Genomic DNA, 14,978 nt, shown 5'->3' with positions numbered 1-14,978 from the left:
CACACTTAATTATTTTGATTTTGAAATGTTGAGGAAAAGTATGGAATCGGTGAATTATATATGTTCAATGTTATGTGTTCCATGTTTCTGAAGGCAGAGTCCCTTATACTGGTGTAAAGGCTTGACTGTCAGCAAAACCTTGCCCCGGTCTAATCGTAGCACAATGCTGACTGGGGCATTTGTATTAGACTGCCAACATACGTATGGCTTGGTTCCTGCTACCCCGCTGTGGCCAATGGGTCAGATTATCCAACCCATGATCCAGCAGTTAAGAGATTCATTGCCAGTGATTTTTTGTTTCTGGTCAAAAATCAACTAATGTGGTGGAGTCCCTTAGACTTAGAGGATGGCACGGTGGTGCAGCGATAGAGTTGCTGCTTTACAGTGCCAGAGACCCGGGTTCGATCCTGACTACGGAGTTTGTACGTTCTCCCCGTGACCTGTGTGGGATTTCTCCGGGTACTCCAGTTTCCTCCCACATTCCAAATGTGCTGCAGCAATGATTCTATTTCACATGAAGCTGAATATGCAGTCAACGTCAGCTTAGAATAATGTTATGTTTTTAAAAAAAGCCTCAAGTGAAAGTAACATGTGAGCAAATTACATAAACATTCTTGCAGAACATTCCAAAGGAATATTTGTGAATTTGAGCAGCGGGTGGGAGTTCCTCCCCGTGCTGCTGTATTGGATATGTGTTGGAAATGAACCTCAAAAAATGCATTTTCTTCCCAAAATGTGAGAACTTTGTTTTAATTACCTAATGCCCATTATTGACTTACTGCTCCTGAACTGAAGAGGCAGCTATCCGCTGAGTTACTCCAGCTTTTTGTATCTATCTTCGATTAAAACCAGTATCTGCTCCTCTGCAATTCTTCTCATGGTATGCCTACTTTGAAGAAGTTCTCCTCCTCTCTCTGATGAGAGCTCTGCAACATCCTCTCTTCCTGCTCCCCCTCTGTGATTCCCCCTGCTCATTCATTTGTTCTGTAGCTCTCTATACCACCATCTATATCTCTCAGTACCTCTTCCCCTGACTCTCAGCCTGAAGAAGGGTCTGGACACGAAACGTCACCTATTCCTTTTCTCCAGATCCGCTGCCTGATCCACTGAGTTGCTCTAGAATTGTGTGACTATCTTCAATTTAAACCAGCATCTGCAGTTCCTTCCTACACACTAAGAGTTAACCATGTTGATGAGCCAAGAGTCACAAAGGTCAGCAGATTTCTTTCCCTGAAGAACATTATTGAACCTGATGGGTTTTTGAAACAATCCTGTTGTTTCATGGTTGTCACTGGGGTCAAGGAAAGAGCGTTCACGTCGCGGCCCTGTTTCCACCAATCTTTCCACCACCACGCACAAGAAGAGACAAGACAGACACCGTTGTATGCAGATGCTGAGAAGTGTGTTCATTTCTGGCTGAACAACTTCTAATCTTGTGTGTGGACTCAATAAAAAGAAGAAGATGGTTGTCACTACTGAAATTAGCTTGTTTTTTAATTTCAATTCCAAATGTATTTAATTCTTTAAATCTAAATTCTGCAGCAGCTATGATGGGATTCCGTCTTGTTCCCCTTGATCAATGATCCAGACGTAAACTACTGGTCCACTAAGTTAATCACTGCACTATCAAACGTATTAAAGTTTGTAAAAGCCCTATTGTTACTACTTTTTATGCACCTTGACAATTGATAGAAAGCACTTGGTATCATTGGCTGGCTGGCAGCTTGTTATCCTATTATAATGAAATGTATTAATTGTAACTTTTACAAATAGGAACAAGTAGTTTTATTAAATTAGTGGCAAGGTAAAGTAAATGATTATCACAGCTCTTGTATGGAACCTTCATAGACTGAACATTTTCCCAGCTCTTACGAAAGCAATTGGGATTTAGCTTCAGCATCTAGGTCATCAAATCAGATTTAATATGACACCTTTCCCATTGAAAATGCGAAGGTATTTCGATTTATTTCACTGCAAATTTTGTAAAAATCTAACTCATGATATTCCAAAACCAAAAAACTGAAAATGGTTTAATTCTAGTATAATAGAGTATAGACACTAAGTGCTGGAGTAACTCAGCGGATCAGGCACCATCTCCAGAGACAAGGGATGGGTGACGTTTTAGGTTGGGACCCTTCTTCACACTGACAGAGTGTATTGGAAATATGTAGTAGATTAGACGTAGACAAGAAAGGGTGAGCATTTTGCTTCGATAACCTTTGTCATGATCTGAAATGTTAACTGTTTTATTTTACTCCTAATTAGATTCCTTTCCAGACAAATGGAGACGGGCAGGCTGAGAACATACCCATTATCCAATCTCCTGATTTTCATTTCATTATTTGAATGAAAATGTGGTTATTTCCATAAATCAGATTTCAGGTCAACCCTGTGTCAATTAATTAATTGGAGTTGTGGTGGGATTTCTGACGTACCAAATGACTTACTATGCAGCATACAGAGTCAACTTACTCCATTAAACTATCTATTTAAGTGGCAAATGGAATAAAGCAGGATAATTTCTCCAGAACAATGCAGTGAATGAAGAATAGTTGGGTGTAATTATGTACATTAAATCAAGCTCGGTCACATCAGGCTGTATGGTCATTAAGCTTGAACGGCTGGTAAATTAGCCAATCATCGCCACACAAGCTGATTGTACCATCATGACCATATGCTGCTTGTCCATAAAAAATATGGCATCTGTCCCACTAAATTACCTGAGTCTGAAGAAGGGTCTCGACCCAAAACATCACCCATTCCGTCTCCCAGTTTGAAGAAGGGCCTCATCCAGAAATGTCACCCATTCCTTCTCTCCAGCGATGCTGCCTGTCCCGCTGAGTTACTCCAGCGTTTTGTGTCTCTCCACTAAATTACCTTTTGGGTGACCAAAGGCAAATAATAGATATTTTTAAACTCTGAGAAATTTTAACTCCAATATATCTCCCTGAGTCTGATGAAGGGTCACGACACAAAATGTCACCCATTCCTTCTCTCCAGAGATGCTGCCTATCCCACTGAGTTACTCCAACATTTTGTGTCTATCTTTATATTGAGATATTTTTAAAGATCCTTTCCCAATAGCCAAATATCAATTTTGCTTATTTGGTAAAACCTGGGTTGGGAATCTAATGCAGGCTTGATACTTCATTGTGATGCTGAGGGAGCACAGCATTGTGAAGAGACATTAAGCCAAGGCATTCTGCACATATCCAGTGGATTGAAAAGATCTTAACAACATCCTCTGCCCCTCTGCTTCAGGGGGTTTATTAGAATCAGACACTACAAGGTCAAGCAGGAAATGTCAAATGAGTCTATAAACCTTTGAAGTGTTAATTTGAAAGCTGCTGGTGACTTGGAAGTCTGCAGTGAAATATTGTTGTAAAGATCACTATTGAGTTTCCACAATTTGGATGGTTCTATTAAACTTTAAAGATTGCGATTGCTCAATGTTTTCCGATATTTCTGTCAAGTTTTTTTTTTGTAGCTTCATTTTGTATTTTTTTGTAGTTTCAAGAACTACAGTGATAATGTTAACACGTTTTCATTTGTGGCTTTGAACTCTTTTACAGATGGTGAGGCTAGCAGTACAGAGCAATCCTGAAGAATGAAGAAAAATTGCGTGCTTTATTGACACAATGAAGGGATATAATGGGAGTCGGAGCCAGTCACAACATTCTTCCGCACACACATGCCATTGTATGCCTGAGGATAGCGATCACTCCCATGATTACCTACATCACAGCCAGGACCCGAGGCAGTCCTACTTGCTCAGTCCCACCGAATCCTGCTCGATGGACCATCACTACTGCGTGTCGAGAGGCACCATGCCCGCTGAATGTGTCGCAGCGCAGGTTAGCATGAATGAACAGATGTCGTCCAGCAGCACCTTTCCGAGGATGCACCACAACCCGCAGTATGAATCTTGTGATGACTGCATGGCTGCCACCCACACGGCCAGCAAGATCAACCGGCTGCCCGCCAACCTGCTGGACCAGTTTGAGAAGCAGTTGCCCCTCCACCACGACGGGTTCCACACACTGCAGTACCAACGGGCAAGCTCGGCAGAGCAGCGGAGCGAGAGTCCCAGCCGCATCCGCCACCTGGTCCATTCCGTGCAGAAGCTTTTCGCCAAGTCCCATTCCCTGGAAGCCCCCTCGAAAGGAAACATAAATGGGACGAAGGGAGAGGGAAGAGGCGGTGACAGCTACCACCCCCATCACCACCAACACCATCAACACCATCAACACCACCAGTCGCGATCAGCAAAAAGGAGTAAAAGCAAGGAACGCAAATCGGAGTCCAAGCACAGAGCCAAGATCACTGGCTGGTGGAGTTCAGATGACAACCTCGACAGCGACAGCAGTTATATGGTAACTGCCGGCTCCAGTAGGCACTCTATGGATCAGTCCACCCAGTACTGTACAGAACCCATTGAAAGTGCCTTCAGAGATTTGACCATGAAGAGCTTAAAAAGCAGCAGTGAAGGGAAATGTTTAGCTTGTGCGGCCATGCCAATGCTGGCTGATTCACAGCACACAAAACGTGGTGCATGGTCTACCATGACAGTAAGCCAAGCCCGGGAGGCCTATCCCAGCTCGGGCCTGAACCAAGACAAACCAATGCTACAGGATATCAAGGCACAAGAAAGAGCTTATCATTATCTTCAGGTAGGTGATAAACCATTATTGCCAGCTTTAGAAACAGGATCATCAACATGTACAATCCATGGAACCTTTATTCAAGGACATTGTATTTGAAGATAGACACAAAATGCTGGAGCAACTTAGCTGAACAGGCAGCATCTCTGAATAGAAGGAATGGGTGACATTTCGGTTTGAGACCCTTCTCGACCTGAAACGTCACCCATTCCTTCTATCCAAAGATGCTGCCTGTTCTGCTAAGTTAATCCAGCACTTTGTGTCCATCTTCGGTGTAAACCGAAGCTGCAATTCTGAACCGTACAGCATCTGCAGTTCCTTCCTGCTCATTGCATTTAAGTTGTACAGTTCTTCGATGACTTCTCCCAAATGTGTTTCAATTGCCATATGGTTGACTTTTGGATCCTCTGCATGTGAATACTAAATCAGACAATCTACGCTTCAGACTCGTCTATTACCATGTAGAACTTCCTCTCGGGACCCACTGTGGCTCATCATCAGTGAGTAGAGAGAAGATGCTTGTTCAAAACTGAACCTGCGTACCACCTCATTAAACAGTATTTGCTAAAGGGGAAGTAGAGATTATTCAGTGATTAACCCCACATGGATGGTAATTGTGACACTCCAGTCAAGGAACTGATTTTAATTGAGAGGCACAAAGTGCTGGAGTAACGCAGCAGATCAGGCAGCATCTCTGGAGAAAACGATAGTTGCCGTTTTGGGTCGGGAACTATCTCACCACTCCTTTTTCTCCAGAGATGCTGCCTGACTCGCTGAGTTACTTCAGTGCTATATGTGTCTATCCTTGGTATAAACCAGCATCTGCAGTTCTTTTTTTGCACTGATTTGAATTCCTCTGCATCAAAATACATGTTTTTCAATGTGATGAACTTTATCAAAAGCAGGCTAGCTGACTTGCTATTCACTTCTACAAGGATCTAAAAGTTAATCATATGGTAACTTTCAATATTTGCCTCGTACTTTGCATTAGTCCTCTGGCATTAGTTAAACAAAGAAGACCTATTGAACTTTACAACTGTACAATGAAGGGAATTATATTGTCTGCATATTAGATGGAATTAATATTTTTTTCACTTAACTATTGCATATGTGCAGCTATGTTATGTAAACTGAACTGCTTAGATCAGAATTGAAAAAGTCATGAGGTAAATTATTTTAAAAACGTATCCATGAATGATTCTGTTAAAATGCCGAGGAAGTGCTTCCTTAAATGTTAATAGTTAATGAGAGGCAATATTCATGTCCCTTTCCTGCGTAAACATATTACAGGATATGTGGAAAATTACATATGCAAATATATTGTGTCTTGCATTTTTTGTGCTTATAATGTAGAAACATGCCAGGAGTACTTCAGCAGAGCAAGGGGAGAAATGAATGCAACTTCAAGGAGATACAGGGGGGAGAAATAAAGCCTGATTATTTATGGACGCTCTTAAGACAGGAGCAGAGTAAGAAATTGTGGGGCCCATATGCACAAGTGGGAAGGATCAGATAACTGTGTGGTGATTATGGACCAGGAGCAGGACTGGGTATTACAAAGGTCAGTATAGGTGAAATCTTGGAAATTATCTCAACAGAAAAACTGGACATTTAAAGTTAAGATAGTGGGGGGTCGAGAGACAATTTAAAAAAGAGGAGTTTGTGTCCATAGATGATCCGTATTGAATGCAGGATACATTCGAAATTCATGGTGGATGGAACAGTGATGAGTCAGAGGCTGAAGCAGGCAGAGCAGAGGATTTCAGTAGCATAAGGGGAAAATCTGGCTGTTATCAAATGGCATCACAGAGGTGGGGAGGAAATGGATCAGAAACTCAGAGTCCCATAAAATCCCACGGTTACAGACAGGTAGCTTTGTATTTTCATAGGTTCATAAATTATAGGAGCCGAATTAGGCCTTTCGCCCCATCAAGTCTACCCCATTATTCAATCATGGCTGATCTATCTTTTACTCTCAACCCCATGCTCTTGTCTTCTCCCCATAACCCCTGACACCCCTACTAATCAAGCATCTGTCAATGTTCACCTTAAAAACTATCCATTGATTTGGCCTCCACAGCCGCCTATGGCAATGAATTCCACAGATTCACCACCCTTTGACTGAAGAAATTCCTCCTCATCTCCTTTCAAAAAAGGTACAGCCTTTTATTCTGAGGCTATGGCCCACTAGTGGAACTCAAATTTCACTGTACCTTAATTACAGTAAACTGGCCTTGAAACCTTGAACCTTGAAACATCCTCTCCACATTGACTCTATCCAGGTCTTGCCTTTTCTTCTTACCTTGCTGGGCACAATTCCAGTTGTTTGTTGGGACATACTAAGCTTTGGATTATTTTGTAGTGCTAAAGGTGCCATAGAAATGGTAGAGACAGTGATGGTAGAGAAAGGGGAAAGGAATGAATGCCAATGGTTAAGGAGTGTGGAAGAGAAATACAGGCAATGCTTTTGTTTATTCCAGTGGTTTAGCTTGAAGGATACAGTAGTTCATGCAAGAATGGAGACTGGTAAAGAAAATTCATGCTTTTTCCGTATAGTAACTGTCATTCAGATGCACAATAAAATCCGTGCTGAAAACCCTGGTTAAAAAATTGTTAAGATGGTTTTCACTCTGATAATGCAGAGACAATCTGAAGAACTCCCCATGCCTGCATTAGTGCTGTGCTGGCTGCTCAGAAATAAGTCAATGCTTAAAGAACTATCTTCGCTGTACACCTTCACCCCCTCTCTCCAGTGCCACATCTTGCACTGGGGTGCAAAATAGGGATGCTATGACTTTGTCAATGACACTCATAGATACTTATCCACAAGATCACCCTCAAAGGAAAATGAGCCTGGCAGAAGTTGAGGGAAAACACAAATGATTTGGTGGAACCTCTGTCCATTGACTGTGGGGTTTGCTTCTTGTTTTAGTTTTGTTTAGGTTAGCGATACAGTGTGGAAACAGGCCCCTCGGCCCATGATGACCAGCGATTCCCACACATTAACACTATCTTACACACACTAGGGACAATTTACAATGTTACCAAGCAAATTAACCTACAAACCTGTGCATCTTTGGAGTGGGGGAGGAAACACACTACGGGGGGAAAACCTACCCAGGTCACGGGGGAACGCACAAACTCCATACAGACAGCACCCATAGTCGGGATCGAACCCGGGTCTCTGGTGCTGTAAAGCAGAAACTCTACCGTTGCGCCACTATATCGCCCTGTGCGTGCATCTTAAACAACCAGTTTCTGTCAGTAAGGTTAGTGAACTACAGGAGCAGATTTCCATATTTGAGTATGATGTGGTGGTGATAATGGAAAGCTGACTTAAAAGGGTACAGGGGTGAGAAACCCCCCCCCCCCCCCCCCCCCCCCCACCCCCCCACCCCCCAATAATCCTGTCTCCACAATCCTCCTTGATGGAGAATTCCAGATATTCACAATTTTAACATCGAACATAGAATAGTAAGTACATCAGTGAAAATATTTCCACGCATCTCAGTTTCCAATGATTATTGTCTCCTTGTTCAAGATCAGTGGAAACATATTAACATCTACCCAGTCATACATTAGGTTAAGGTTGATCTTTACTCCTAATTCCCAACCACTAACCCTAATGTTCTTATGTATTTTACTAAGTCTACCCTTCGTTCTAATGTATTTAGCTGTTCACCATAAAACAACACATTCATCCCAGGAATTAGCACCAGTAGTGTTTAGGCCTAGTTTTGATTTTTTTAGCCGTCAATTGTGTCTTTGTCACTAAATTGTCTCCAATCCCTGTTTCAAGCATTTTGAAGGAATGGTTGGTATGGTCTTTTCAAATCTGATTGATAGATGATCCTTTAACCCTGATGGACAGGTTAATCTGCAGCAGAACAATCTACTTGGTTACATCAGACGCCTATCAATAAGCTGACAAGCATCACCTGGAACTGATCATTGCTTCAAGAACAAAAATTGTTAGCAAAGATCGTCACTTTAATGAGGAACAAAGTGCCTCATTTACAGTTAAACACCCTGCAGCACTGTTGCAATATTTATAGCCTGTTGTTAATTTGCTCATTCCAGAAATAGTCTGTAAAAAGATGGCAAAGAACGCTGCAATCAATTAGTGTGAATAATTAAGGTTCTCCATCAGTTCATGCAGCATTCTACTGGAGTGCCTCAGTGTTTTCCTTTTGTATGTTTGGCTATTTGATCCTGGCAAAGAAACACTCGCTGTCCATTCACCCACCCCATGGAACAGGATGCATTATCCAACCTCCATTTAAATGCTTTTGCCACTGACCTTCACTCCTCCTGTCACAGCTGACATTTTCATTCCCCAGACCAGTCGTTCTTGTGCTCTTTGTGAGTGAGACTCATAAGGTCATAAGGAATAGGAGTAGAATTAGGCCACCCAGCCCAAGTTAGACTCCCAAGTTAGTGCAACTAGTGCTGTGTCGTTTTGCGTTTTGTATTCGTATGGTAATTGGATTTAGCCTAAGACCTCAGTTTGGACTTTTACCAGCTGTCAGGGTAAGGATGGTTTCATTTTGCTAGACTGGGAAGGACTTGTGCAGGGTATGTAATGGAGGTACATGAGAAATAAGAAGCAAGAAAGGCTATCCAGCCTAATAACCATTTATTATGCTATTTCCTCCATTTTAAGATATAGCTAAATTTTGATTTGCTCTGATCTATTCATCTCCTCGACAGGCGGATAATACCACAAAGTGACCACATTTCAAAGCATTAGAAATTATAAAATATTCAGTCTACCTGTTTCATTGTAAATACTGCTTTCGTCAGCTTGCTTTTAAATTAACGTGAGTTCCACTACTGTTTTGGTGCTGTTTAATGAGCATCAAGCTCATTGCAGCATATTAGTATGCATGAAATCTGCACATTACCATATCTCAGCAATAAACATAAGCGGAGACTGTTTAGATCGCTCTGGTTCTGGAGCCACTAGCAGGCCACTGAATTTGGCAAATTTATTTTCCTGAAGTACATAAATGAGCCTAAAACTTGTAATATGGCAATCCAATAGTTTCATTATTGACATGCACTTTTTATTCTGAATGTATTTGTGTATTTGAATTCAAATTCCTTGGTAGCCATGGTAGAATTCAAGCTTCCATCTCCAGGTTCTGCCCTCTGAATACTAGTCCAGGAAGCTATCTGCTATCATGATGCAATTCGAGAAGGTGACATCACAATCTGCTTAAGGGCAGTTGATTATGGGCTATCATGCACTCACGTGGTATTCACATGCCTAAAAGCTGAATAAATATATTGATTAAAAAATCAAATAAAAATGGATGCAAATTGTTCATTTTCTCGATCACAACCCAAGACTCTTCCAAAATGTTGTACAAATTGTTACCAATCGGATGTCTCAGAGTTCCTTTATGGATCATACCAGCTGTCATTCAAACTCTTAATTGAAAATGTTCAATTAAGGAGATACTGCGTAAATATTCATAATTTATGACATGTCTCCGAAAATGGCCATTTAAACCAAAGTGACGAGTAGATAAGAGATTAGCTGACACATGGAATAGATGCAAGATGGTCCATTACAAACCAGACGATAATACAAAAGAATAAAAAGCAAAACAGATGTATTACTGAACTTTGACATTCTCCCCTGGAATACAGATAACGATGTACTGAGCCATTTAAAAGTGTTAACACTTACAGATCAGAGTGTTTAAACAGACATAGTTCTTGGATGAATATTATCAAAGTAAAAGCAGAAGGTTCATTGGCACTGCTATGTAACCCAGAATATCATGAAGGAAATTGCTTCCTCTGATTTTTTGTTTTTTCTTCTCAAAATGCATACTTTGAAATTGCTCATCGAAGTAACCATGACACAGAGCTTTTGTTCAACCATCTCATTGTGAATGGATAGCAGGGTTGAAGTACAGGTGTCACAAAACGTAAATATCCTGCAGAGCTTGGCTATATGTTTGGGTGTTGTCAAAGGTACATGCGGAAATCCGAAGAGGGTAAAGGGCAGATTGAAGGCCAAAGATGATTTCCCGAATCTGACATGCCATCTGCTGCTTTTCTGCTACCTTAAAATATACAAATTTCTTGCTAGTCCTCCTGCAAATAGTCGAAGACAATGCTCCTACCCGCAGCATTCATTCACAAACAATAACAAATTAGGTATTTCTTGAAAGCACCAATTGCCTCTGAATCTGCTATTTTTCAAGGAGCTTGTCTCACACTCTCAATCCTGAAGGAAAAGCAAATACAGATCGTTCTGCTATAATGAGATAGTTTTGTTCCAAAGAAACCTTTTGTTACAGAAAATCATATTATAAAACAATTGTGCCAATGGAGAAAAGGGATTATTAGGAGCTGGAGAGATTTAGTCACAATAATAAAGTTAGTTTTTTTTATGCAGGATTTTCATAAAATGAATTTTTCTTGGAACTTTAAGTTAATTTTGTTACTGTAAACTAAAAGTGCCAAAGACTGCATGTAACATTATTTACGGAGTACAGTGCATTGAGAAAGTATTCAGACCCCTTCACTTTTTCCACATTTTGTTACATTACAGCCTAATTCTAAAATTGGTTACAGTCCTTTTTTTAAATCATCAATCTACGCACAATACCTCATAATATAAAAGCGAAAACAGGTGTTTAATAATTATTGCAAAATAATTAAAAATAAATAACTGAAATATCACATTTACGTAAGTATTCAGACCCTTTGCTGTGACTCTCAAAATTGAGCTTTGGTGCATCGTGTTTCCATTGATTATCCTTGAGATGTTTCTACAACTTGATAGGAGTCTACAAGTGGTAAATTAAATTGATTGTACATGATTTGGAAAGGCACACACCTGTCTATATAAGGTCCCACCGTTGACAGTGCATGTCAGAGCAAAAAACAAGCCATGAAGACAAAGGAATTGTCTGTAGACCGCCGAGACAGGATTGTGTTGAGACACAGATCTGGGGAAATCATTTTTTGGAGCATTGCAGGTCCCGAAGAGCACAGTGGCCTCCGTCATTCTTAAATAGAACTTTGAAACCACCAGGACTCTTCATAGAGCCTGGCCAAACTGAGCAATCGGGGGAGAAGGGCCTTAGGATAGAGACTTACTAACATATTCAGGGAGGTGACCAAGAACCCGATGGTCACTCTGACAGAGCTCCAGAGTTCCTCTGTGGAGATGGGAGAAACCTCCAGAAGGACAACTATATCTGCAGCACTCCACCAATCAGGCCTTTATTGTAGAGTGGCCAGACAGAAGCCACTCCTCAGTTAAAGGCACATGATGGCCCGCTTGGAGTTTGCCAAAAGGCACCTAAACAAGATTCCCTGGCCTGATGAAACCAAGATTGAACTCTTTGGCCTGAATGCCAAGTGTCACGTCTGGAGGAAACCAGGCACCGCTCATCACCTGGCCAATACCATATCTACGGTGAAGCATGGTGGTGGCAGCATCATGCTGTAGGGATGTTTTTCAGCGGTAGGAACTGGGAGACCAGTCAGGATCGAGGTAAAGATGAATGGAGCAAAGTATAGAGAGATCCTTGATGAAAACCTGCTCCAGAGCGTTCAGGACCTCGGACTGGGGCAGACGTTCACCTTCCAACAGGACAACGACCTAAAGCTCACGTCCAAGACAACGCAAGAGTGGCTTTGTGACAAGTCTGTGAATGTCCGTAAGTGGCCCGGCCAGAACCCGGACTTGAACCCGATCGAACATCTCTGGAGGGATCTGAAAATAGCTGTGCATCGATACTCCCCATCCAACCTGACAGAGCTTGAGAGGATCTGCAGAGAAGAATGGGATAAATTACCCAAATACAGGTGTGCCAAGCTTGTAGCGTGATACCCAAGAAGACTTGAGGTTGTAATCACTGCCAAAGGTGCCTCAATAAAGTACTGAGTAAAGGGTCTGAACGCTTATGTAAATGTGATATTTCAGTTATTTATTTTTAATTATTTTGCAAAAATTTCTAGACACCTTTTTTTCACTTTTTTTATTGTGAGCTATTGTGTGTAGATTGCTGATAAAAAAAATGAATTTAATCCATTTTATAATAAGGCTGTAACGTAACAAAATGTGGAAAAAGTGAAGGGGTCTGAATACTTTCTGAATGCACTGTATCATTGCACACGTATCAATGGAAGCGATCACTTGCCAATTTCAGTGGCCATCCACCGTGAAAGCAGCAGCTGTGTTCTTAGAAGACGGTGGTGTTTAATTACTGTAGGGAGGCTACATGGAAACATTTTTTCCAAAACAGATTTTTTTTTGCCTGCCAATTTCCAAAGTGATATTTAAGTGCTCTAGCCCCTCTATGGAATTCCTTTTCTAATCAATTCATTCCACCTAATGCAAATAGTATCCTTTAATTCATCAATCAAGTTATATCCAATCGTGTAATGGAAACATGTGTTTTAGCAGAAGTACATGTATCTGACCTTATTCAAGGCATGTGATTTGTGCTATGGCCACTAGCTTTTAGCTCAAGCTCGAAAACGACCTCCTATTATTGTGAAAGCATCTTTCATTGAGCTCTTTCAGTCTACCTGAATCAAAAATATTCTTCCAGACGTTCTTCAAAACATAACACGTAAACTTTGGAATCATGTTGGCCATTCCATTTCTGAAATATATCAAATCCGTCAATTTTGTTTTTGAAGTAGGATGTGCTTTATAATTTCTTAATCAAGTCAATGTGACCTCGGAGACATAACAGACTGCGGATGATGGAATCTGAAGCAAACCCGCTATTCAGCGGGTCGGGCAGCATCTGTGGAAGCAGAGGGATGGTCAACGTTTCAGGTCGAGGCCCTGCGTGAGCACGAAGCGTGTAGAGGGCAGATAGCCATATAAAGAGGTGAGAGGGAGAGGTGAGACAGGGAGTGGCAGGCAATAGCTGGAACCAGGTGAGGAAGGGGATGGTTGAGATGGGGGCAGATGTGTGGTGGGGAGAGTGGAGGTAGAGACAGAGGCTGGAGGATGATAAGTGGTGACACAAGGGAGCAGTTGCTGAGCATGGAAGTTGGTAAGTGGAATCAGGAAGGGTAATTGGCAGATGGAACTAGTTGGCGAAGGTGAATCAAACTGGGTGACAAAGGGTGGTTTGGTGAACTTGACTGGATCAGCAGTAGAGAGTGAGGAGCACAGGCAAAACTAGATAATTCCGTGTTCATGCCATTAGGTTGGAGACTACCCAGGCAGAGTATTAGGTATTGTTCTACTCATAGAGTCACACTCATATAGTGTGGAAACAAGCTTTTCTGCCCAACTTACCCACAGTGACCAACATGTCCCATCTACACTAGTCCCACTTGCCTGCATATGGCCCATATTCCTCTAAACCTGTCCTTTCCATGTACCTGTCAAATTGCTTCTTAAACGTTGCAATAGTCACTGCCACAACTCCCTCCTCCAGCAGCCCGTTCCATACACCAACCACCCTTTGTATGAAAAAGTTTCCCCTCAGATTCCTATAAAATCTTTCCCCCGTCACATTAAACCTATGCCCTATGGACCTCGATTCCCCAACTCTGGGCAAAATACTCCGTGCATCTACCCGATCTATTCCTCTCATGATTTTATACACATTGTATTTACAGATGCTAGTTTGGGTTTGTCCACACCTTGGCATTTGGGAAGACAAAGGATATACAGGTTGGTGTGAGAATGAGAAGGGGCCATGAACTGGGAGTTCATTAGGGCTAAGTATAATCTCAGTTTTGTGCTTTTTAAAACAATTCTCATTCCATGTAGCATCCATCAATAAATTCCCCTCCTTCCTGGTCTGAAGAAGGGACACAACTGGAAATGTTACCTATCCAGGTTCTCCAGTGATGCTGTGTGTAGAAAGGAACTGCAGATGCTGGTTTATACTGAAGATCGACACAAAGCCATGGGGTCACTGCTTTGTGTCTATCTCCAGAGATGCTGCCTTCCCCACTGAGTTACTCCAGCACTTTGTGTCTCTTTTAGTAAATCAGCATCCGCAGTTCCTTGTATCTCTATTTGATATCTCACTTGTACAACATGATTGCTTTCAACTTCTGTTTTGACAACATGAAGTGTAACAATAGAATGGTAGCTAGGTCCCCAAGTTCTTCCGAATCTTTAAATTCCCACCTAACTCTAATGGACAATTCAACATAAAATCTGTTGGTACACTTATGCAGAGCTGCCAACTCTCACGCATTGAGCGTGAGACCCATGCATTTCACCAAATTCTCACGCTCTCACGCTGATCACAGAATTTCTCATGGCCTTTCCTGAGAAATTCTGTGACCAATGAGAATTTCAAAACTAATATC

The 14,978-nt window shown here is 41.6% G+C and overlaps 1 protein-coding gene across 2 annotated transcripts in view; it reads left to right on the top strand.

Moving 5' to 3' along the window:
• Nucleotides 1-14,978, top strand: part of dlgap3 (DLG associated protein 3) — a 390,319-nt gene that overhangs the window by 319,785 nt on the left and 55,556 nt on the right. For both annotated transcript variants that reach the window (XM_033045363.1, XM_033045362.1), the window contains exon 3: nt 3,573-4,670. In XM_033045363.1, the coding sequence (XP_032901254.1) occupies nt 3,639-4,670 (1,032 nt within the window). In that variant the 5' untranslated portion in view covers nt 3,573-3,638. The remainder of the gene's footprint in view (nt 1-3,572; nt 4,671-14,978) is intronic.

The sequence above is a fragment of the Amblyraja radiata genome, chromosome 27 (genome assembly GCF_010909765.2).
Source record: "Amblyraja radiata isolate CabotCenter1 chromosome 27, sAmbRad1.1.pri, whole genome shotgun sequence".
Taxonomy (NCBI): domain Eukaryota; kingdom Metazoa; phylum Chordata; class Chondrichthyes; order Rajiformes; family Rajidae; genus Amblyraja; species Amblyraja radiata.
Note: the sequence above shows the minus strand (reverse complement) of the source record. Positions and strands in the feature narration are given on the sequence as shown.